General features: G+C 43.8%; 1 protein-coding gene across 7 annotated transcripts in view; it reads left to right on the top strand.

Moving 5' to 3' along the window:
* tpk1 (thiamin pyrophosphokinase 1) overlaps positions 1-24,953 on the top strand; it is a 152,609-nt gene that overhangs the window by 63,645 nt on the left and 64,011 nt on the right. For all 7 annotated transcript variants that reach the window (XR_011521109.1, XR_011521110.1, XM_015955371.3 and 4 more), the window contains 2 exons: positions 10,946-11,018; positions 17,274-17,369. Coding sequence is in view for 5 of the 7 variants with exons in the window: in XM_015955371.3 (XP_015810857.3) it covers positions 10,946-11,018; positions 17,274-17,369 (169 nt within the window). In the remaining 2 variants the exon portion in view is untranslated. The remainder of the gene's footprint in view (positions 1-10,945; positions 11,019-17,273; positions 17,370-24,953) is intronic.

The following is a 24,953-nucleotide window of genomic DNA, read 5'->3' on the forward strand; positions in this document are numbered from 1 at the left end:
TGGCCAGGGAACGCTTTAGGATCCCCCCAGAGGAGCTGGCCCAAGTGGCTGGGAAGAAGGAAGTCCGGGCCTCCCTGCTTAGGCTGCTGTCCCCAGGACCCAACCCTGGAATAAGTGGCCAAAAATGGATGGAAATGGATTATAGAGATACTTTTAAATAATTTAAACATTATATGAAGGAACTCTTAATTCTCATTCAAATCAAGATTTTAATTTCAAGTTTTCACAATTTGACTATTAGGCGACTATTCTTTTGGCCAGGCAGTTTAGTTTGCAGAAGAAAATGCCGTCAACCTCAGTAAATGACTTCTTTTTTTTATAGTATTTAAAAGTAAACTATATCTCAGACAGGCTATTTGGCATGTTTCTGTATTTGTCATTGTACTGATATCTTGTAACTGATCAGCAGACACCTCATGATAACTTTAGTATCTAAAGTCCCTGAGACATCTTAAATGATAGACAACTTGTTTATGTCACAGTGAGCAAGTTTTAATGTTGCGAAGCATTGATAGTAACCTGCACCATTTTTTTTATAAATTCTTACCACAGAAACCTCACATAAAAAGCATGTAAAAAATATCAGTCCAACAATAAACGGAAAGCAAGCTCCGGCATTCAGACTCTAAAAAGAAACGTGATGTTGGTCACAATCACAACCACACTACACAACCTTTTCAGAAATTTTCCAACACATTTTGGTTCACGACAGGCCATGTCAGTAAATTGACCACAAACCTCTAATTCAAGATCACAATCAAGAATTTGTTAGGTTTTAATCCAGGTTGAAAAACCTAAAATTGCAGAGTGAACCAAGCTTAAGAGATTGATTGTTGCACTTAAACTACTCGTTCTATCACGATTAAGGTTCCTGGACTTGCCTCTCTGCTCTTAATCATCCAACCACGCTGCCCTGGGCCTGACTGAGTACGGGGTGACCTAAACACAACCCTTTGAACTGCAAAATAGGAAATAAAAATAATAAAATCAATTATAAAGCTGAACTATTTATATGCTAATCTTTTTATGTTAAAATGTTGTTATACATCAATATAACCATACTAAACAATGGTGAATTGCCTGTATTTATATAGTACTTACAACCTCCCAAGGCACTTTTCAACACAATCAGTTATTCAGCCATTCATACACACATAGACATGCTGGTGGTGATGAGCTACAGTATATCCACAGCTGCCCTGAGGCTGCAGAACACAGGCACCACCAGTCCCTCTGACCACCACCAGCAGGCAGAGGGTGACGTGTCGTGCCTCCAAAAGAAACTCCAAATAACATTCGCACCTGGAATCTAACCCAGGTCTTCTGCATGAGAGTCAGACATCTTACTAGGTGAGCTAAAGTGCCAGTAGCATTCATGGTATCTTATATTGATACCCTTGATGACAGCTGAAATGTCAATCCATAGAACGGTTCGGAGCGAAAATGGCTATTTTGTTGCTAATTTGCAGGAAATATCTAGAAGAAAGTAATACAGAAAGTAGCTAAGGGTCCTCAGAAATGTAGCTAGGTTTGTCACTAGGCGTTAGGAACAGCGACAAAGTCGCTGAGTTGGCACTACCTCACTCTCTGCTGCTAAAACTACGGCTAGCAAATGCTACGGGCTATGCCTGAGTGTGAACATGCATGAAGCAGCCTGCTCGACCCGAGCAGCTCTCTTTTTCTGTGATTTTACAGAAAAACAGGCAATCACAGTAAAAATGCCAGGACTCATTCTACAGGACCAGGGCATTGCAGGAGAATGTATGAAGAAGAAATTTATTATTTCTATTCATGTTTTGACTGTCAAACTTCCTTATAGTCCCTTTAATGTGCTTTTCTCCTTTGGCCAATCACCTCAGCCTACCAATCTTGATTGGAGGCGGGGTCTTAAGGGTATGTATATAGGTGGACAGCTGGGTGTGGTGGAAGTCTGAGAATGTGTGAACTTGACAGACTCAGGAACTGGAAGAGGCATGGAGAAGGTGCCATTTTGAAAACTAAGAGAGAATAAATTGACTTCCTTGACTACTCAACCAAGAAGCATGATGAGTCCTTTTTCCTCACCGCACTTCACAGTGTAACAGAGTTCAATAAATCTGATGGTGGATATTAGATTTTTCTTCAAATAACCCTTCCAGGGCTAACTTGAGCAGTCATTAAATGGCTATGTTTATATGAGTGGAAAACTACTTGCTTTCAATATTGTTCATTTACCACATCCTGTTGAACGCACACCATTGGATGAACACACAAGTTTGCGTTTGCTAACTCTGCGAGTCAGACATATTGTTTTTTCTTCCTTTTCACCTGTTTGGTGGATCATTGAGGCATGTATTTATGCAGCAAAGGTGTTACTCGTGATCAAAGTTTACACCTTTTAATCATTTCAAAATAAAACTACAGTGATAAAACATATGGTTTTGGCAGGAGTGTGGGAAAATATCATAGAAGCATGTAGGCATGGTGGTTAGGAAATAACTTGGTTCATTAGCAACACCTAGTGGTCATGTTAGAAGTGCATTATCACCAAATGCTTGTAGGAAAAACAAAATGCCACTTTTCTAAACAATTGCCCAATTTTTTATATTTAAATGTCTCTTCAATTATTTGAAAAACATTGCCCCTCCCAGTTTTTCCTCCACAGTGTTGTGCAGTTGGTTAATACTACACAGATCCTCCCTGTGTGGTTTTTAACAAACGTGGAATTATCGCAGCAATATGAAAAACATTTATACCTAAAGTAATTTTCTAATGAGAACCGGATTACTGCATCCTATTTATTTGACGGAGTTTGTGGACAGGTTTAATATTGAAGTATTTGAGTACTTTAGTTGGGGTTATCATATTGACTGAGCACCACTGAGCTTCACTCCAATCAGTGGGACCAAGACATTCTAAATAAGTTTGTTCACACAGTTAATAAACACGCACGTGTATTAAGCACGCACACAACGTGGGACCCAGGTGCACAAATGAGAATTCCGTGTGTCGGCTAATCAAACGACTTCATAAGCCAAGAGGTGTGTTGTGTCGTACGCTACAGCAGAGATGCTGTTGTTCATGCCCACAGGTGATGCTTCTGTCTGATCACTCAGCTGTCTGGGATATCACCTTAGGTGCTTCCAAAGGTATTATTTACATTCCACCTTCTGAAATAGAAAAACAAAACCATCCAAGTTCATTGTATCATATTGCCCCGTGCTGTGTAATGAAAGGGGCTATTAGTCTCTTTTCACATGGAACTTTGTTACTCTCCAGATGGAGTTTGTGGATTACAAGGTGATAGAAAATATCTGGTTTTTATAGCCTTGTATTGGAAATTGACATGCTGAGCTGAGTTGATGAACGTGGGGAAATGGGGTTTGCCATTCATCATGAGGACGCTGCACTTCAAATGCTACATCAGGTGTTGTGTTCGCTTTTCGTAAGGTTCCTGTATTAAATGTGTTGCAATTAAGGATAATAAAAACCATAATGATCTTCCCTCTGCTCCTCCCTTGCTGTTTGTTATGTAGTAGCCTTAAGGATAATACAAAAGTTTAATAAAGTCAGTGTATGTGGTTTGACTGTGGGAAGCATCAAGGTTATTGACAGTGTGCTATTGCCTACAAGGATGTAGCTGATTAAATGAAGAATTGGACAGTATAGATCCTCATGAAGGAAACCAGGTGCAAAACAAAGAATGACCCGCACTTGTATAGCGCCTCTCAGAGTAAGGACTCCAAAGCGCTTTACACTACAGTGTATCATTCATCCATTCACACACACATTCACACACTGATGGTGATGAGCTACAATGTAGCCACAGCTGCCCTGGGCCGCACTGACAGAGGCGAGGCTGCCGAGCACAGGCGCCACCGGTCCCTCCGACCACCACCAGCAGGCAAGGTGGGTTAATTGTCTTGCCCAAGGACACAACAGCAGAATTCTCTGTCCGGAGCCGGGATCGGACCTGCAACCTTCCGATTACTGGACAACCCGCTCAACCTGATGAGCTACTGCTGCCCAAGAACTCACCCGTTCTTCTCAAACGTTTTATAATTCATGTATTTACTAGTTGTTTTTGTTTTATAAATAGGTATAAGCAAACAGAATGTAAGTCACAATTCCATCCATCCATTATCGCCCTCTTAAGCCTGATTTATGCTTCTCCGTCTGCGTCAGTGCGGAGACGTGCAATGCCATTATCCGTCCTTGCATAGGGATCCGGCAGGCACGCAAGTACGTACGGAGTCGAGCCCACTTTTTTAAACATCCGTCGAACGAGACGGATTACGCAAGCTTGTGATTGGTCAGGACGCCGCTGTTGTTTACAGCGCCGCCATTGCAAAGAGAGCCGAGGATAGCTAGCGGCAGACACGGAGAAGCTTGAAGAACACCTCGCGAAAAAACTCTAAAAATATGAACGTTTAATTCTCCCGTGACTGGAGGAGTGAAAAGATGCGCAGCAAGCGTTTTATTTGTGGACGGAAATGACAGGAAACATGGGTTTAGAGGTGGGGAGCGCATGAAGCGGTGGGAGAATGAGAGACAAATATGTCCGTGTTAAAAGTCTCTTATATACACAAAAAACACAATATAAACACACTATCTTGGACTGATACATGACAGGATACCACAGAACAGCGCTACGCCCTCTGTTGTCCTGCCGGGCAATTGCTTTGCAACACTCTCCAGGAGACGGAGAAGTAAAAGAGCAAAACGCTTCCGTCAATCCGTGCGTGTCTGTCCCTTGCGGAGCTGATGGAGAAGCATAAACCAGGCATTATACAGGATCAGGTGGGGGGGGGGGTGGGGGGGGGACGGACAGCAGCAGCCTAAGCAGAGAGGCCCAGACTTCCCTCTCCCCAGCCACTTGGGCCCACTCCTCCAGAGGAATCCCAAGGTGTTCCCTGGCCAGCTGAGAGACATGGTCCCTCCACCGTGTCCTGGGCCTTTTCTTTAAGTTTCCTCCTGCTTGGACGCAAAAGCAGATTCTGCAGCACCTGAGGGAAAAACAGAGTAACTCTGAGTTTTCCCTTGCTGTCTGGAGAGCTATTCCTTAAAAAGGCGCAGGAGCTGGTTGAAGATGCGCTGCAGCTGGTGCAGCCTACAAAGTGCCTCTCTCTATGGTGTTGACTGGGGGTGGCTGGCAAAGAGAGTGCAGCAGACCAGAACTGTCCGAGGTGCTGATGAGGTGGACAGGCACTCAGGCAGGAGTTGTTCAACACACTAAAACAGCAAAAAATGCCAGGGTGCGTAACACCAGGATATCCCTCAACCGATACCTGCCCTACACTTAAAAATCCTGAGTTGAATGTAGAAGACGGAAATTAAGCATCTCCATATTTCGCTATTTTTGAAACGTAAAACCACGGTATCAACTTAACAGAGGCTGACCAGGGTCTAAACAGTCCTACTGGCTTCCTCACAGCCATGGTGTTTTTACAAGAACTAAACAGCTACGTTCAGCTTATAATAGATCAGACAAAGGACTATGTACATGGGGCAAGTAAGTAACAATGTTATTTTCTAAACATTTACATTGGACACTGAACAATAAACATTACCATGGACAGTGAGGGCAGACATCAAGTTGTTACGTGTACTGCTTTGTGTAATATGAATGGTATAAACATAGTTTCCTTTAAAATAACTCAACATTTTAGTTAATTTCAAACCTAATTTCCATTGGGCTAATTTTGACCATCTCAGGCCCACTGCTGGTCATTGTGGAGAATAATTCTGTCTTGTACCTTTGGGAGACAAGAAGGAAAGTAGAGTAAGAAAAGGCAGCATCCCCCCCACGTCTTCACTTATTAACTTAGATGGAAGTTAGAAAAGCAATGAAACATGTTAGCAGAGCAGCAACAGGAAAATTTGCAGGACTGTAAAGGTTGGCTCTGGACAGTAAATCAGTACGTTCCTACTTTTCACAGTCGCTCACATGAAATGGTTAAATTTGTTAAACCGCTTTGGTTAGAGGCTGTTTATGTGTGTAAGCTCTAATAATGTTATCTAAAATCTTTCTCGGTTTCATTGGCTCCTTGAGTGGGAGACGAGAGGGATACGAGTAGTAATCAGAGCCACGTCTCTTCAGTTGCTGAAATAATCTTATAAAGGGAACGTGATATTACGGGATTCAAATTCTTTGGTTGGGGTAGGTTTATGGAAGAGAATTTCTGAAAAAAAAAGGTAGAATCCACAGTGTTATTAGTGAAAGAACATAGTTTTAATGTCTCAATGTCGTGGGAGAGGAGGAGGTTGGTTCCATTACAACTGAAAGTAACACTATAGAGCAGGAATAGGAAGTCAGTAGAGGAAGGTGCAAAGGAAACGCCATTAGAAGAATGAGAGTGAGAATAAGTAAAGAGCCAAGCAGGGAGTAGATAGGGAGATAGGAACATGCAGGCAGACTGATAGACACACACACACACACACACACACACACTAACTCATAAAAAGGTCACACAGCCATCCCTGCCACCAGTGCTCAGACAAACTGGTAGTAAAATGCTCTATTTCCCATCCAAATTAAAGTGTCAGTTAATATTAATGTGAAAGTGAGGACTGTCAGGCACACAACAAGCAGCCACACAAACACACACGCAAACAGCTTTTACACCCAAACACACAGACAAATGCAGAATTTAGAATCTCGCCTGTTCAATTACTAGAAGCCGACGATGCCGTCCACAAGTCACAAAGGGTGTGTGTGTGTGTGTGTGTGTGTGTGTGTGTGTGTGTGTGTGTGTGTGTGTGTCACCTATCAAGCCTAGCAACACATTGCCTCCCATCTGTCACATGAAGGTTATTTCTGAATGAAGTTGCGATTGTGGTGCTGAAAATGTGCCAGCACACATGTGAAACTACATATTAGCTTGTACTTGTGTCTATAAGTGTGTGTGTGTGATCCCATTTTGTGTATATGTGTTCATGGAAAATATGCAGCTTTCTTTTGACCATCTCATGTGAAGGTGTTATTTCTTTAACGATGATTGTAGTGTTTGTGCACACGTGTTTGATTGTGTATATCAAGCAGATTAGATGCAAGTGTTGTTGTGTTTGCCTCGGAGTATCTGGATGTTGCAAATGGGAATGCAGAAAAGGATAAAAAGAAACTAATCCCCATGTATCTCTTTCTTCAACCAACTGGAACATAGCTCTCATGGCTTGCTGTTGAGCACACACAAACACACACACACAAACAAATGTACATGAGCACAATACCCAGCCAACCATAAAATCATAATGTCAAACCTATTAATGCCTCTAGATAGCAGCTACTGCTTCCCTGCACGGTCCTACCTTATTTCCTATAAACACACAAACATAAAATAAACAGGGACTTATGTCTCCTTTGACAGCAAGCTCTCTTCAGTAGAAGCACATGATTTTTCAGCTCTTTTTTAAAATAAAATAATTTATATGAATCATTTCCTCATCCTGGAAATTCAGGTTGCTTAAAAATACAACACAGAAAATAATATATGTACAGATTGCATGGAAATAATTTAGATCCCCATCTGCAGAGTCTGATTTATTAAAGTAAAACTATTCATTCTACAGTATTCTGAACTTAGGCAAACAATATGCGAATTTCCATCAGAATTTCAGGGTAATTGTACTAGAACTTCCCAGCATGCACAGGCCAGTTTCAGGAACCAGTGGAGTACCTTAACAGGGATAGTTGCTTAAAATGGTCCGGAGGAGTAGCTTAGTTGAACTTTTGGTTAACTCACGGGTTGTAACTCAGTATGAAATGACATCATCAGACACCGTCCAAAACTATCAGCATTAGTAAAAGTAGAAGAGTTTTTTTTCAGAAGCAACAAGCAAATTAGTACCATTCACACTGATTTAAAATTGTTATTAAACATACAACACAGAAAAACTAAGCGAACATCCCCCCACAATGAGTTTGTTGTCTCACAGAGTGCTGTAAACGTTGCGGCTTCTTCGCCACATTTTACATCACACAGCAGCTCTTCGTCCTCTGAATGGATGAAATTGCTGTACTTTGACAGAATTAGAATTGTATTGTTACTGTGGATGCTTTTGGGTTCTGATCAGTGACATCACTGACTTCTGAAGCAATCGCGAAATGCTAACGTCTTTGCAAAGTTCTTAAATAACTGAATTTGTATGGAAACCCAACAGCTGAGAGGACCGGGCCATCATATCCTCTGGCCAATTTCCTCCTCCAAGAAACGACCCTGAAGTTCCGACGATGAGAACACTCCTACAGTTATACAGTCAGGTCCATAAATATTGGGACATCAACACAATGCTAACATTTTTGGCTTTATACACCATCACAATGGATATCAAATGAAACAAACAAAATGTGCTTTAACTGCAGACTGTCAGCTTTTATTTGAGGGTATTTGCATCCAAATCAGGTGAACGGTGTACGAATTACAACAGTTTGGACATGTGCCTCCCACTTGTTAAGGGACCAAAAGTAATGGGACAGAATAAGAACCATAACACAAGAGAACCAGTTCCCCTGGCAGCCATACACGCCCACGCCATGACACTTCCAGCACCATGCCTCACTGATGAGGTGGTATGCTTAGGATCATGAGCAGTTCCTTTCTGTCTCCATACTCTTCTCTTCCCATCACTCTGGTAAAAGTGGATCTTGGTCTTATCTGTCCATAGGATGTTGTTCCAGAACTGTGAAGGCTTTTTTAGATGCTGTTTGGCAAACTCTAATCTGGCCTTCCTGTTTTGGGGCTCACCAATGGTTTACATCTTGTGGTGAACCCTCTGTGTTCACACTGGTGGACTCTTCTCTTGATTGTTGACTTTGACACAGATACACCTACTGTACCTCCTGGAGAGTGTTCATGATTTGGCCAACTGTTGTGAAGGGTGTTTTCTTCACCAGGGAAAGGATTCTTTGGTCATCCACCACAGTTGTTTTCCGTGGTCTTCCAGGTCTTTTGGTGTTGCTGAGCTCACCGGTGCGTTCCTACTTTTTGAGAATGTTCCAAACTGTTGTTTTGGCCACGCCTAATGTTTTTGCTATCTCTCAGATAGGTTTCTGTTGTTTATTCAGCCTAATGATGACTTGCTTCACTGATAGTGACAACTCTTTGGATCTCATCTTGACAATTGACAGCAAACAGATTCCAAATGCAAATAGCACACTTGACATAAACTCTGGACCTTTTATCTGCTCATTGTAATTGGGATAATGAGGGAATAACACACACCTGGCCATGGAACAGCTGAGAAGCCAATTGTCCCATTACTTTTGGTCCCTTAACAAGTGAGAGGCACATATGCAAACTGTTGTAATTCCTACACCGTTCACCTGATTTGGATGTAAATACCCTCAAATAAAAGCTGACAGTCTGCAGTTAAAGCACATCTTGTTCATTTCATTTGATATCCATTGTGGTGGTGTATAGAGCCAAAAATGTTACCATTGTGTTGATGTCCCAATATTTATGGACCTGATTGTACATGCTTTATCAGACGTTTTCATCAGGAAACATGATATAAAGTTCCACAACAAGCTAGGCCCTCAAACTCCGTCCCGAGTTTGTGGGGTACAACCAAAACAAGCATGTCGTTAATAGAAAAAAATCCATAACTGGTTCATTTTGAGGTCACTGCAGACAAAAAGACAGCAGTGATATCGTAGACAGTCTGGAAGACCCGAGACGGAGTAACCGTGACGAGTTAGTCTCACTCATTTTTGTCAACTCCACCTACTGGTGACTTGTATATTACAGCATGTGAATGCGTTGCGGTAATATCGGGGACACGCACAAACAACGCTTCAAATCAACGTAAGTTACCCGAAGCAGCCATTTTAAAAAGGCGTATGCATCATTAAAAAGTAAGTGTATTCTAGGTCTTTTCACAAGTGTGAGTAAATATTCGATTCACTATGAGGGTCTTGAAACACACAATAGAAATCCTTTGTTGCTTTTTTTTTGGGGGGGGGGGGGGGGGGGTATTTGTTTGATCACTTGCTTCTTGATGATTGGCTGCAAGTTCTCCATGGGACTGAAATCTGAGAAGTTTTCTGGAAATGCACCCAAAATTTAGATGTTTTTGTTCCCCGAGTCTGGAAAAGATTATTCATCACCGACCTGTCCTTGAATGGTTGAGGGACATTGCTCTTAGAGGATGTTTAGGTATTGTGTTTTGAAGCTAGTGTCAGTGAGTCTCATTTCTTGGATGAGACGCAACTCAACACATTCATCTAACGTATTTGCTGTCAAAATCAAATTTTTCAATTGTGGAATGTAGATGTATTATAAGAAAATAATGTATCAAAAATCTGTTAATGTTCATACTGAATGTCTCTGTTGACGTGCTACATTAAACAGTTGGTTTTCTTTCCTATCTGTCTTTCATTTTTGAGCACATTAATGAAAATTTCAATTGCAAAATTGCAATGATTAGATGAATATTTGCTCTGGTAGAAAATACTAATTTGAGGTTAACATTTAATCAACACCAGGTAATTCATGCCGTGCTGTTTGCTAATATGAGAGCGACACCATAAGATGGAAATCTGTTTATTACAATGTTTGTGACTAATGAGCAAATTTGCCCCCCAGCCTGTAATTACTCAACCATGCTGATGTGTTGGGCTCATCAGGCTGTATGTACCTAATTAAAAGAGCATAAATATGAACTTTTGCTTCTGTTTGCTGCCATGTTTGCATTGTTATTCGCTCCTATCAATCTGTGTGTATCTGCCGTCAGTGCCACCAGCGTGACGGGACCAGGCTTGGCGCCACGGAGAATCACCCTGTCAGTTTTCGTGTCTCCACGTCTTCCCCGGCGGCATCTCTCTTCTCTTTTGCTGCACTGATCAAAGCGCTGACACATGCTCCAATGTCGTCTCTCCCCTTCTTTCCTCGATCTCTAACTTACTCCCTCTTTCAATCTTAACCCTCTCCTTCTGTCACTCACCATCACTTACTGTCCTTACATCCAGCTTTCTTCCTGACTACATCAGTGGGGATTTTGATTCCATTACTGCTGAGGTCAAAGCATTCTATACAGACAAGGTGAGTGGGAATAAAAGCTCTCCACATACATTTATACAATTGAAAGCAATATGACTTTAAGCAGGGATAATATAAAGCTCTGAACAAAAGGTCTTTGAAAATTCTCACTGTTTAAATCTAAGACCAATTTCTGAATCTTTAAATGCAAGAAATGTTGTTTAAGGACTTTTGCATATAAGCAGTTTAAGACAACTACACAGTGTGTAGTTGGATAAATGAGGGCACCTCAGTGAATGAACACCTTATTATAATTAAGACCTCATTAAATACACACGCCTGAACTTTGCAGATATATGCTCTCTGTCGCCCTCTCAAGGCTTGCTGCGTAACGTCACTGTTGTGATATCAAATCTTTCTGTCGTGCATTTGTGGCTGTTTTCCAACTCGCATGCACAAACAAACACATTAATCGACATTTCAGCATTGAATAAAGTTTTATCAGGACTGTATAAGAAATGCATGCCCGACCAAACACAATAACCCTGGTGAAATTTATTACTTACCTATCCATTAGCAGCACGGCTAGGTCAGAGTCTGTAGTACATGCCATTCTTTCAAGAAAAGCTCTCCAGTGAGGAAAAGCCGGCCCAATATTATCTCAGGTCTTTGCTCTTGCTCTATCGCGTTCTCTTTTTCTTTTCCTAGATTCCTCTGATTAGGGATTTCTAGCTTTCTTTGGTGAATTTGCCATTGCTCAAGTCTCAGCTCAGGTCTAAATGAAACTGCTGTAAAGCTCCACGGGTTAGGGGTTAGGGTTGGACCACGGGTAAAAAACTGTATAGTACGGTAAACAGACGTGGGACCCCATAACTCGAACACAGCTCCGAAAATAAACATGGTATGGTAAATGGCCTGTATTTGTATAGCGCCTTCTTAGGGTTCTACAACCCCCAAGGCGCTTCACAACAAAATCAGTGATTTACCCATTCAGACGCTGGTGGGGAAGAGCTACAGTGTAGCCACAACTGCCCTGGGGCGCATTGAACGAGGCAAGGCCTGCCGAACACATGGGCCACCCGTCCTTCTGACTACCACAGGCAGGCAAGGCGGGTTAAGTGTCTTGCCCAAGGACACAACAGCCACTTTCTGTGGTCGGAGCCAGGATCGAACCTTCAACCTTCTGATTATTGGACAACCCGCTCTACCTCCTACTGCTGTCCCATAGTAGATGATAGTAGCCAAAACTGAAAAAAATAAAATAAAACGACATTATGTCGTCGTCGTCTTCCTCCGCTTATCCGGGTCGCGGGGTCAGCATCCCAACTAGGGAGCTCCAGACGGTCCTCTCCCAGGCCATCTCCACCAGCTCCTCTGGCAGGACCCCAAGGTGTTCCCGGACCAAATTGGATATGTAACCTCTCCAACGTGTCCTGGGTTGACCCGGGGGCCTCCTGCCGGCAGGACATGCCCGAAACACCTCCCCAGGGAGGCGTCCAGGAGGCATCCTGACCAGATGCCTAAACCACCTCAACTGACTCCTTTCGATCCGGAGGAGCAGCGGTTCTACTCCGAGTCCCTCCCGAATGTCCGAGCTCCTCAACCTATCTCTAAGGCTGAGCCCGGCCACCCTACGGAGGAAACTCATTTCGGCCGCTTGTATCCGCGATCTTGTTCTTTCGGTCATTACCCAAAGCTCGTGACCATAGGTGAGGATTTGGGCATAGATCGACCGGTAAATCAAGAGCCTGGCTTTCTGGCTCAGCTCCCTCTTCACCACGACAGATCGGCTCAGCGTCCGCATCACTGCAGACACCGAACCAATCCGCCGGTCGATCTCCCGATCCCTCCTACCCTCACTCGTGAACAAGACCCCAAGATACTTAAACTCCTCCACTTGAGGTAGGACCTCTCTCCCTACCCGGAGTTGGCAAGCCACCCTTTTCCAGTCAAGAACCATGGTCTCAGATTTGGAGGTGCTGGTTAGGGTTAGGGTTAGGGACCAAACTCACGCTCCTCTGGTAAAGGGACTGAATGGCCCTTAACAGAAAGCCACCAACCCCATACTCCTGGAGCATCCCCCACAGGGTGCCCCTGGGGACACGGTCATAAGCCTTCTCCAAATCCACAAAACACATGTGGATTGGTTGGGCAGACTCCCATGCCCCCTCCATCACCCTTGCAAGGGTATAGAGCTGGTCCACAGTTCCACGGCCAGGACGAAAACCACATTGCTCCTCCTCAATCTGAGATTCAACTATCGATCGAACCCTCCTCTTCAGTACCTATGGAGTAGACCTTTCCAGGGAGGCTGAGGAGTGTGATTCCCCTATAGTTGGAACACACCCTCAGGTCACCCTTTTTAAAGATGGGGACCACCACCCCGGTCTGCCACTCCACAGGAACTGCCCCCGATGACCACGCAATGTTGCAGAGACATGTCAACCACAACAGCCCTACAACATCCATAGCTTTGAGATACCCAGGACGAACCTCATCTGCCCCCGGTGCTCCGCCACTGTGTAGTTGTTTGACTACCTCAGCAACTTCTGCCCCCGAGATCGGACAGTCCATACCCAGGTCTCCCGGCTCTGGTTCCTCCTCGGAATGCGCGTAGGTGGGATTGAGGAGCTCCTCAAAGTATTCCTTCCACCGTCCAACTATTGCCCCAGTTGAGGTCAGCACCTCCCCACCCCCACTGTAAACAGTGTGAGCGAGTTGCTGCCTCCCTCTCCTGAGGCACCGGACAGTTTGCCAGAACCTCTTTGGAGCCGATCGATAGCCTTTCTCCATGACTTCACCAAACTCCTCCCAAGCCCGAGATTTTGCCTTGGCAACTGCCACTGCTACACCCCGCTTGGCTATCTGGTACCTGTCTGCTGCCTCAGGAGACCCACAGACCAGCCACGCCCTGTAGGCCTCCTTCTTCAGCCTGACGGCTCCCCGAACCTCTGGTGTCCACCAGCGGATACGGGGTTTGCCACCACGACTGGCACCGGCCACCTTGTGACCACAGCTAGCAACAGCCGCCTCAACAATTGCAAAATGGAACAAGGCCCACTCGGAGTCAATGTCCCCCACTGCTCTCGGGATGCGGTCAAAGCTCTGCCGGAGGTGGGAGTTGAGGACCGTATTGACAGGTTCTTCTGCCAGGCGTTCCCAGCAGACCCTCACTATGTGTTTGGGTCTGCCAGGTCTATGTGGCATCTTCCCCTGCCATCTGATCCAACTCACCACCAGGTGGTGATCAGTTGACAGCTCCGCTCCTCTCTTCACTCGGGTGTCCAAAACATACGGCCGCAGGTCAGATGATACGACTACAAAGTCTATCATCGACCTGCGACCTAGGCTGCCCTGGTACCAAGTGTACCGATGGGCATCCTTATGTTCGAACATGGTGTTCGTTATGGCCAAACTGCGGCTTGCACAGAAGTCCAATAACGAAGCACCACTCGAGTTCAGATCAGGCGGACCGTTCCTCCCAATCACACCCCTCCAGGTCATGCTGTCATGTCCCACGTGAGCATTGAAGTCCCCCAGCAGGTCAATGAGTCCCCTGATGGAGCACTATCTAGCACTCGTCCCAGGGACTCCAAAAAGGGTGGGTACTCTGAACTGATATTTGGTCAATAAGCACAAACAACAGTCAGGACCCATTCCCCGACCCGAAGGAGCAGGGAAGCTACCCTCTCGTCCCCCGAGGTAAACCCCAACACACAGGCAGAGAGTCTTGGGGCTAACAAAAAGCCAACCCCAGCCCTCCGCCTCTCACCTGGAGCAACTCCAGCAAAGGAGAGTGTCCAACCCCTCTCAAGGACATGGGTTCCAGGGCCAATGCTATGTGCCGAGGTGAGTCCGACTATATCTAGCCGGTACCGCGCTCAACCTCTGCCACAAGCTCCTGCTCCTTCTCCGCCAGCGAGGTGACGTTCCATGTCCCAAAAACCAGTTTCCTTGTCCGGGGATCGGACTGCCAAGGCTCCTGCCTTGGTCTGCCACCCGATCCACACTGCACCGGACCCTTCATGTTCCTCCTGCGGGTGGTGGGTCCACAGTTGGATGAGCCCATGTATCCAGTTCGGGCTGGGCCTGGCCGGGCCCCTGGGGCGAAAGCCCGTTCACCAGGCGCTCGCTCACGGGCCCCAACCCCAGGCCTGGCTCGAGGGTGGGACCCCGGTAACCCTCCGGGCCGGGTACTCCGACTCCTTGATAGTTTATCCATGAAAGATCCTCTGAACCGTTCTTTGTCTCACCCTTCACCTAAGACCAATTTGTCATGGGAGACCCTACCAGGGACACAAAGTGCCCCAGACAACATAGCTCCTAGGATCATTAGGGCACTCAAACTCCTTCACCACGATAAGGTGACGGTTCAAAGACATTATGTTTTGCTTGTTATCGTGTGGACATCTTGCTCCCAGTTGGAAGGGAACTCATGGGTAAAACACTTGTGTTTCGTTACACGTCACTTTTGCTTTCAGTGGAAAGATGGCTTTATTCAGGCACCAACCAACACAAACATTAGTTTGTGGTTACATATTGTGTTTCTACAGGCGAAACGTGAAAAATCTTAATATGGTTCAAAAGTTCATTTGTTTCAGTAATTCACCTTAAAAGGTGAAACATAAATGAGACAGACTCATTGAGTGTCATCCCTGTGATGGTAATCCAAACTGGACTTGAAGAGGTTTCGCTTCTCATTCGAGTCAATTCTGACTGGAATTTGGGACGATCAATCCTATAAACTCTGTCACTTAAAAATCTGAAACTAGCTATGAATACCCCTCCTCCATATCCTCTAGGAGTCATTGGCCTAATTGTTTTCAGGACTTCAATTGTTAGAATTGTGGTTATTGTGAAACCCTAAATTCAATACTATTTCACAAAATCAATAAAACAACCATTGTAAATATAGAAATGACATATCACATCATTAAATACATTTTAAGTGTAGTTTCTAAACTTCTTCGGCTAATCACACATTCCAATTGTCTTACATCATGATGTATAGTAAGAACATCGTAGAAAGTTGCAGCAAGGTGAAGAAATGATTCAGCTGCAGTTAAATGGGCTGCAGAGAGCATAGCAAGGTCTTAATCCAGTGTGAAGACTTCACAGGTAAGGTTCACATGGTTATCTCCAAAATATGGAGCAATCCATAATTTTGTGGAAAAAAAGGAAAAACATTTGTGAATTATAAACATTCAGTTATTGTAGTGGTTTTATTCATGGCCACAAAAGAAAAAAAAATCATATGGGTGTATTAAGGATAAACCACTCAAAGCCATTAAAAGTAAAGAATCCATGAGGTGGTCTCTCAATTGTTTTTATCTGGCAGGAAGTCAATATGCAAGCTTGGTTCAATAAATATTTAATTTGAAATGAATCCGTGAATGTCTCTCTCTCTCTCTCTCTCTCTCTCTCTCTCTCTCTCTCTCTCTCTCTCTCTCTCTCTCTCTCACACACACACACACACACCTCAAAGTAAAATGCAAAACTTCAGATTTTTGCATACATCCACTTTGTCTATTACTGCCACCAGATCCAGAACTTGTGTGCACATTACCACACACACACACATCACAGTCTTGGATGCCTTCTGCTGTGTCACTGTTTTCCTTTCCTCCCATCTCTGTAGCTATCTCTAATACAAGACCTTTTTCACAAATATCACACCGCTTGTTTGGAAGAAGAGAAATCTCTTTTTCCTTGACAGAGAACAGACTGTTATGGTAATGCTTTTGAAGCAGAACAATTTGAAAGTTTGAGACATTCCTTCAGAGATTTGCCTGCAAACGGTGAATAATTCTGCATAAACGGAAAAGAGACGGATCAGAAAAGCATCCACCAGGGAAAGGGAGAGAAAGGGAGAGTGTCAGGAATGGAAAGATGATGGAAGATGGGAGGGAAGTGAAGGGTGGATGGATGTGATCAAACGGAGCGCAGCGAACAAGTTCGTGTGAACTCTCTGTTGCTACGTGTTTGTGTGTCAATGATACGAAGAAGTTTCACGTTTTAAAAGCAAAAGCGATAGAAATAGAGCCGGAGAAAGCTAGAGCATAGTTGTTTACCTAGATGTTGTAGTTTAAGGCCACTGACTGGAACTTCTAAATTATTCAACAACAGAACCTGCGGGAAGCCAGACAGTACTAAAACACTGCTTTATACCTCTCTCCATGTCTCCATCCCCTTCTGTTTTGTTCTGCTATTCCTTATCTCTCCCGGGGTTTTTGCTCCGCTATCTGTGTATTTGTATAAATTTTGAATTGTGTTTTCTTCTTGTTGTGTGTGTTTTAATTTGTTTTCTCGTGTGTGTAGGGTTGCAAGCTGAGAGAAACATCCGACCAGGATCTAACCGACTACACCAAATGCCTTGCAATCATGGTGGAAGAGATAAACAAGCAAGGGTTAAAGGTAAACTGCACACATATTTACACATAATCAAATTCTGTCCTGACAATCGTTGTATAAAATAAACTTTTTGGATAGCAAAGAAATAAAAGTCCCAGGACTCTGCCTATGTTTGGTAAAGTGATTGAGCTATTTGCTCTCTTGCAGCACGAGGTGTGTCACAACACTAATGCTTAAGTAAATCCTCTATTTCTGTCAGGGATGCTGCTGGCATTGACAAAATGACAGTGGTAAGTTAGATGGTCAACATGCCAGATTAGGTGATTATACAGTTATAAATTCTTGGTGTGACTCAGCCAAGTCGATTGGCTTTTATAACCCGTGCAGTGTCACAGATAGAAGTGACTGTGATCAGCCACTGGATCCAAGAAAGTTTAATTAAATGGCCTGTCCTTTTGTTAAGGCACCACTGATCACAAAGGACTTTGGGTCAAATATGTTGGGAGTCTCTGTGGGTCATCATCGTTTTTGTTTCTCCAGAGTCTTTTCAGGTATTAGATTTGCCTTGGTTACAGTACCAACTCCAAAATATGGTTCCCTACCCTGTGTTTTGGGTGAGCAGATCACACGTGGACAGCTCCAAGTGACTCGAATCAACTACTTGTACTTTATTTATGCAGAACAACAAAAGTTGACCAAAGTGCCATCAGGGGTGGACTGGCCTATCTGGCCTTAGCCAAGTGGGCCGCTCATCACATACCCCCCCCCCCCCACCCCCCCACCCCACCCCACCCGCTCTCACGACCTGCAGCATGAGGTGGTTTTCCAGAAACACCAATCAGAGCAGCTCGGCCCGACCACTGTTCCCACGGGCACGGTTCGGTATTTTCCCTCTACTTTCTCCCCTATTTTTAGCTCTGTTGAGGTTCCTGACAAGGCTGAGCCAGGCCGGCAACGTAATTCTGGCCACTGATTGGCTAGGGGGCGGAGTCACTGGTTGCTGCGGAGTTTTTTGCTTTCTGTTTCACTGCCTGCAGACATTTCCTGGTTCAGAGTCTAACAAAAACCCATAAAACTGAAAATGTCCAGCAACACCAATGTTTTCAGTCAAGTTATGTTTCTGTGAAGCATACAAGTTACCTTACACTGTTTACTGACCACCTCATGTTATTTTGTCATGAGTATAGATACTGCCACGCCCCCCATCCTCCCCCCTGCACCTATGAAGGGCGCACCCATTTTTTGTCGTGGAGCTGGCATGGGAACAAAACTACACTCAGATGGGCTGATTCAAACCACACTGTACAGAGCTGTTTCAGGCTGAGTAGCGTTGCTGGAAAACCACCTATAGAGACGAGTCCACGAGCAAAACACACACACACACATGCTCTGAGGGTCGACAGTTCATTAAAATGTCAAGGCTGAATTTTGGTCCCAGTCTACCCCTGGGTACCATCCATCCGTCCGTCCGTCTGACCGAGAGGCCCAGACTTCCCTCTCCCCAGCTACATGGGCCAGCTCTTCTGGGAGAATCTTAAGGCGTTCCCTGGTCAGCTGAGAGACATAGTTCCTCCAGCGTGTCCTGGGTCTTCCCTTGGGTCTCCTCCCAGTTAGATGTGCCTGGAAAACCTGGCCAGGGAGGCATCCAGGAGGCATCCTAACCAGATGCCCAAGACACTTCAACTGACTCCTCTCGACGTGGAGGAGCAGCAAGTCTACTCTAAGCCCCTCCCGGATGACCGAGCTTCTCACTCTATCTCTAAGGAAGAGCCCAGCCACCCTGCAGAGAGAACTCTTTTCGACTGCTTGTATTCGCGATCTCATTCTTTCGGTCACTACCCAAAGCTCGTGACCACAGGTGAGGTCACAGTCCATGAACTTAAAGTTGCGTGCTGTCATTTGGCTTCTACTTTCTTAAGCCATTTTTATAAATGAATTGGCCGCAACGCCGTGGCTGCATCAGGGACCCTTAGGTCTTTTATAAGTGGTCACGATTACGCCACAATACCGCCATTGTGTCCTTTTTATAAAAGATTAGGGGATGGCGGCATAATGGAGGGAACTGGGTGGTCTCTGCGATGCCGCGGACTTCTGTGTATCTTGGACATAACTTGCTTTTTGTTGCGATTGAAGCCGCGATCGTTAACTTTTCTTAACAAGCCAGTCCTAAAGGTGTCTGTCCTCGTCAGTCCCTGTGCAGTCTCTGGTGATCTGAGCTTAACAGAGAGACGCTCAAGGAGCGCTGTGGTGCTCCAGATTGCCGTCTCAGCTGATTTTGTTCAAAAAGCAAAACTTACTGTGTTTACTTTAATTTTAAATATATTTGCTGGCTGGATCTCGGCGTTAACTCCCCACGTCATCATAACACCTCCCGTTTATGAGACAGACCATTACCGCTATATTACTGCCAAGCGAGGTTGAACGAATGCCGCAAAATCCACGCAACGCCATGGCTCGTTTATAAGACACACCATTGCAGTATTATTACGCCGGCATGGTGTGTCTTGTAAAAAGGGCTTTACAGATATGTGAGGTATCAGTCATCATTAGAACATATGGATGGATACTTGGGTAGACTGTTGTTTATTGCTGTGGTTTCTGATCAGCATACCAGTGCCCTAAGCAATGTTAATATTTTCATTGTGTTTTCTGTTAATATTAATGTAGCTCAAGGTAAAGCAAGTTAAACTCTCCTCTTCTGCATCCTCTCAATAGATGCACTGCCCTTTAGTGAGGCATTCAGTCCTCGAGTGTTGAGAGGTCAGAAGTGTCCGGCTGTGTTTTACCACTGGCAAGTCCCTGATGTGAGATGTGGGTGTACGGATATAAAATGCTGTCTTTACTGGATATGTTGACTCAATATATCCTGAAGAAAAATTGTTGAATAACATTAAGTATATTTACACCTACATATAAAATGCAAAGTAGTGATTTATCTGCTTATTAAGTAAATATATTTAGAGAATTTTTGAAGAATATGCAAAAAGACACTCATGCTAAGCCAAGTGTGGCTTTGTGCTCCTGTCTTTCCTTTTACTTCCTTTTCTACTCCTTTTGATGTATTTCATATCTTCTTTCTCTAGTATTAGAATGAGCCGCTCTGAGTGTTCCTCCAATCACCGCAGAGAGCTCCAATCACTTCACATTTCTAAGCTAATGAAAGTTGATGGAGAAGACACTTGGTAACATGCAAACATGCATTTCATCTGATGTTTACACATTTCCACAGTTTGAGTTTTCTTCCTTCAACCTTCCCCTTTAAACCAGACTGATTTTGTATTGTTTTAGAGGATTTAACCATCTCTTTGTAGAAGAGTAAAATAGGAGCCTGACAATATGTTTCTGATGTTCTATAGGTGATGTTTGCAAAGACTTTCACAAATTATCACTCATCCTAAAACTTTGATTCTCTTCTACTTGAATAAAGCTAGATTAAATAAAATCTGAACCACTCCAGTATTTTAATAGAGGGCGTTGTCATAGTCTCTTTCTCCTCACCTTCACAGATTTCTTTTCTCATAGCCGGTTTTAAAAATGAAATACATAAATGAATTAATTACAGGATATTGAAATCCCCAAGAGGATTATAATGGATTAATGCATTTTTTCTTTGGGATATGTGGATGTGCTCATCCTCTGACTATCATGCATGTGTTATAACTGGGCATGTGTGTGTATAAAGTGCAGGCCTATACCATGTGTGTTTAGTGTGACGTTCTGTCTTTGTCCCCTCATTTTTTAAGGTTGCATAAAGAAATATTATAATCTTTGCATCAGTTTCAAGCAGTATTTCTCTAAAAGTTTTTGAAAACCAAGAGAACAACACATTCTCACTCCCAGCGCGTCAAAAACAAACGCTTGGTCAGCCACCCTCCACGTCAGACCCCTGACGCCAAAAGTGCCCTTTTTCGTTACTTATGTGCGAAAAGGGGGTTTTCCCTTATTTGACTGCAGATCCCAATGCAGCGTAACACTGACGCGATGGGATGTCTGCAGCCAGGGCACCAAACAAGCTCATTGTACCTCACCTTAACCTTATCCTCTTATTTAACCTTCCCCTCACCCCTATCCTAACCTTAACCATCTTGCCAGCGAACACGTTAGTGATGTGTCGATCGCTCTAAGAGCCGGCTCTATGAAGTGAACGGCGGGAGCCGCCTCGTGATTGGTCGAGTTTGGCCCGAGCCAACGCGAGGGGGAGGTTTCAACTACCAAGGTGGAGGTTAAAAGTAGAGGGTATGTGTAACCTCCCCCTCGCCAGATGGTATGTTCTAACGTTCCCCTTGGGCGGCAAATACGAAAATTCACAGTCAGACTGACTGTCAGAGTCAGAATGCATGGGAAACAAACGCTTGATCACAGTGAGAGTAACGTTTTAGGTAGCAAGAGGGTTAAGGTTAGGATGAGGGAGAGGGGAAGGTTATAAATAGTGAAACGTGGTTTAGGTGCGGTTAAATGAGCTGGTTCGGTGCCGCATCAGCGGATATCTAATCACGTCAGTTTTACGCTGCATTGGGATCTGCAGTTACAAAAGGGAAAAACCCCTTTTCGCACATAAGTAACGAAAAAGGGTACTTTTGGCGTCTGGGGTCTGACGTGGAGGGTGGCTGACCAAGCGTTTGTTTCCGACGCTTAGGGTGTGAGAATGTGTTGCTGAGAAAGAAAAACTAGTTATGTTGAAGCACTTAGTTAAAATATTTCTCATTCAGCCAGAAAAATTGTCCTAGTTTTTGGTTTTATCTGTGTAAATTGTTTTTAATTAGCTTCCAACCTAATGAATTTGTTTATATAATGTAAAAAAAATGAAACTCTATATATTTTATTTCTTTGTCTGTTTCTCCTTTTTATCTGTTTATTTTATTGGGAAACATGTTCTCCTATCTTGTTTCCTGAACGTGGCTGAAATAGTGCTTTTTTATTATCTGTTGGGCTGCTATTTTGAAAGTAGATGAGTTTTTAGAACTAGGTTTGAGGATCAAAATGCAACAGTTGCTCAAATATGGACAAAAATCATAATTATTTTAAGCAATACTGCAATAACACTCATTTAATGCTACAGAGTTCACACTGACTTAGGACATTGGTTTTCATCAGTAAATGGTAACGTTGTTGTTTGAAACCTGCACAGTGTAAACTGCAATACCCTTATTTGTGAAACTGATATAGACTACCATAAAAAGGTGTCATACAAAAGTCTGGAGTACATCAAATTTTATTTTTGTGAAGTTGACAAGTAACATATTTTGCAACACGCTCAATAATATCAAAGAAGGAGAAGCAAACAGCTGTCACTTCAACTTTAGAACAAACTACCAGAATCCCATAAAGAAAAACACCATTTGAAGTCATGGACAGCAAAAGACGTTTGGACATTAAAAACAGCGACTGGTGTTTGTCACCATCTCGTTTCCTCTGGCAATGCCGGTTTCTGGTTTACCCCTGAGATGATACCCGACAGGAGGGGGGAGTGTTCTGTGACTGCGTTTGCATTTAAAAGCTAGCTTGTTCTGTAAATTTGCTATTGCAGATTTAAACATAACATATTTTTAGACCAGTCTGTAAACATGTTTATTTCTTCTGGGAAGTTAACATGGGAGTCAATAGAGAGAGCCCCTAGTGCAGGGGTGTCAAACTCAAACTCACAAGGGGCCGAAATGAAACTCTGGGACGGAGTCGAGGGCCAAACTTAATATTTTTGAAAAAGTGACGGCAAATTTGCACATTTTCTTTATCAACATGTATGCAATTTTGAACCTTTAAATTTGGAAACAAACTTATTTCTGCATTAACACTGAATGTGGAATAACCAAATTACACACGAGCAAGTCAGTTTTAAATAAAAGGCATCAGTGGTATTCATTACTTGTGGTATAATCAGCATTTTTAAAATCTATTCAGGATTTATGTTTTTTTGTTTATTCATTTTTCTTATTTTTTATTCTCCTTTTTTTCTCCTGTAATACGTGTCATCGCTGCTGTGACGTCTAGCTTTCCCCACTGAGGAACAATAAAGGGATTTTCTATTCTATTCATCTATCTGAAGCCTTTCCACTTCCTGTTTACTGTAGGTTAAATCTTTTCTCACGGGCCAACAACAAAATAAAAATATAATTTTATCTTAAATGAAAATGCAACATCTCACCTGTTAACTTTCATGTTTTGGAGCAGAAAAAGAGCATCAAACCAACATATTTAAAGCTCAGTTTGCTCCACTGGTTTACTGTGATGCTCACCTGTTCCAGCCAGATACCTGCATCATGGGGTTGATCTGAGCTGAGGAGGAGACTCCTGTTGTTTTGTTCATCTTCATCATAATAATGACAACATTAGATGACAACAGGTGCTCACATAGGTTTGTGCTGATGAACATGTCTGAGCAGCTTAACCACGTTGTTGTGTGTCGGGGAGGAAACACGACAGCAGCCACAGCGCCGTGCTGGTTTGAGTGTGTCGCTGCTCGCTGGAGTTATATCAGCTCTGTCTGGAAGTTAGTTGGAAAACTTTCTCTTTCAGTCGTGAACACATTACTGAGCGGCTAGAATCTCCGTTTCTGGGCTTCAATGTCAGAAAATAGCTGAGTGAACTCGGCGCTGAGTGAGAGGAGTGTAGTTTTTCCGAGACGGCGGAGCTGCAGAGACCGGCAGCAGGCGCTGAAAAAACACAAAGGAGGGGGCTTCGTCGGCTCCGCGCTGACGCCGCAAAGCATCATGGGAGTTGAAGTCTTTGCGGTAAAATCGGCCAGCGGGCCAGTTTTAATATATTTTTGATATTTATCTCGCGGGCCACATAAAAATGCTCCGCGAGCCGCATCTGGCCCGTGGGCCTTGACTGACATGTGTGCCCTAGTGGATGAGGGGGAAACTAGGGGTGGGAATTGATAAGTTGATAATGTCACCACAGGTCAGACCTTTGCCACTGGAGTCTGCTAGTGTGGAGGTGTGTATATAAGGTAAATGACGCTAATTTGATAAACAGCGTTAGTTGAGTAGTTACCTGCAGCAATAACCGGAGAGGACGCGCGAACGTCACCGCTGCTGCTGCGTTGAAAATCACTTGTCCGGAGTGGGTCAGAACACATCAATAACTTTAAGTTATCACATATTTTGTGCCCAAACGCTTTTGCATATCTATAATCAGCGTCCCTTGGTCTTTTACGAAAACACGATTTTAACTGGCTTTATTGCCTTTTAACCCTGGTTTTTAACCGATTTTAACTGATTTTAGCATCACCAACTTTTTAACAACTCGTTTTTATCTACGGCTCCTTTCTTCTCGTCATGACGGCTTCTACCTGCGATTTTGGGTGTGGTGGCTGCCTGAGGCTCACCCAGAAGATCTCGGAGCTGGAGCAGAGGATCTCTACGCTTCACCAGATCCAAGATCATGAGCGCGACATGCAGAACATGCCCCTTGGTTTAGCCTTCAGAGGACTTGTGCATAATTCAGATGGTGAGGCGAGGCAAGGACATGCTCGTGAAGTAGATTATGACAAAATAATTGTATTTTTTTTCTTATTAATCAGTTACAAACTGACATAGAAATTGATTTATTGCACAAACTTATCAAATCTTAGTAGATCTGGAATTAGGATTTTGATTCATGAATGTTACTGTAGGGTTTAGAGAGAGAACACATTGTTGAAGTTGC

This window comes from Nothobranchius furzeri, chromosome 7 (genome assembly GCF_043380555.1).
Source record: "Nothobranchius furzeri strain GRZ-AD chromosome 7, NfurGRZ-RIMD1, whole genome shotgun sequence".
NCBI lineage: Eukaryota > Metazoa > Chordata > Actinopteri > Cyprinodontiformes > Nothobranchiidae > Nothobranchius > Nothobranchius furzeri.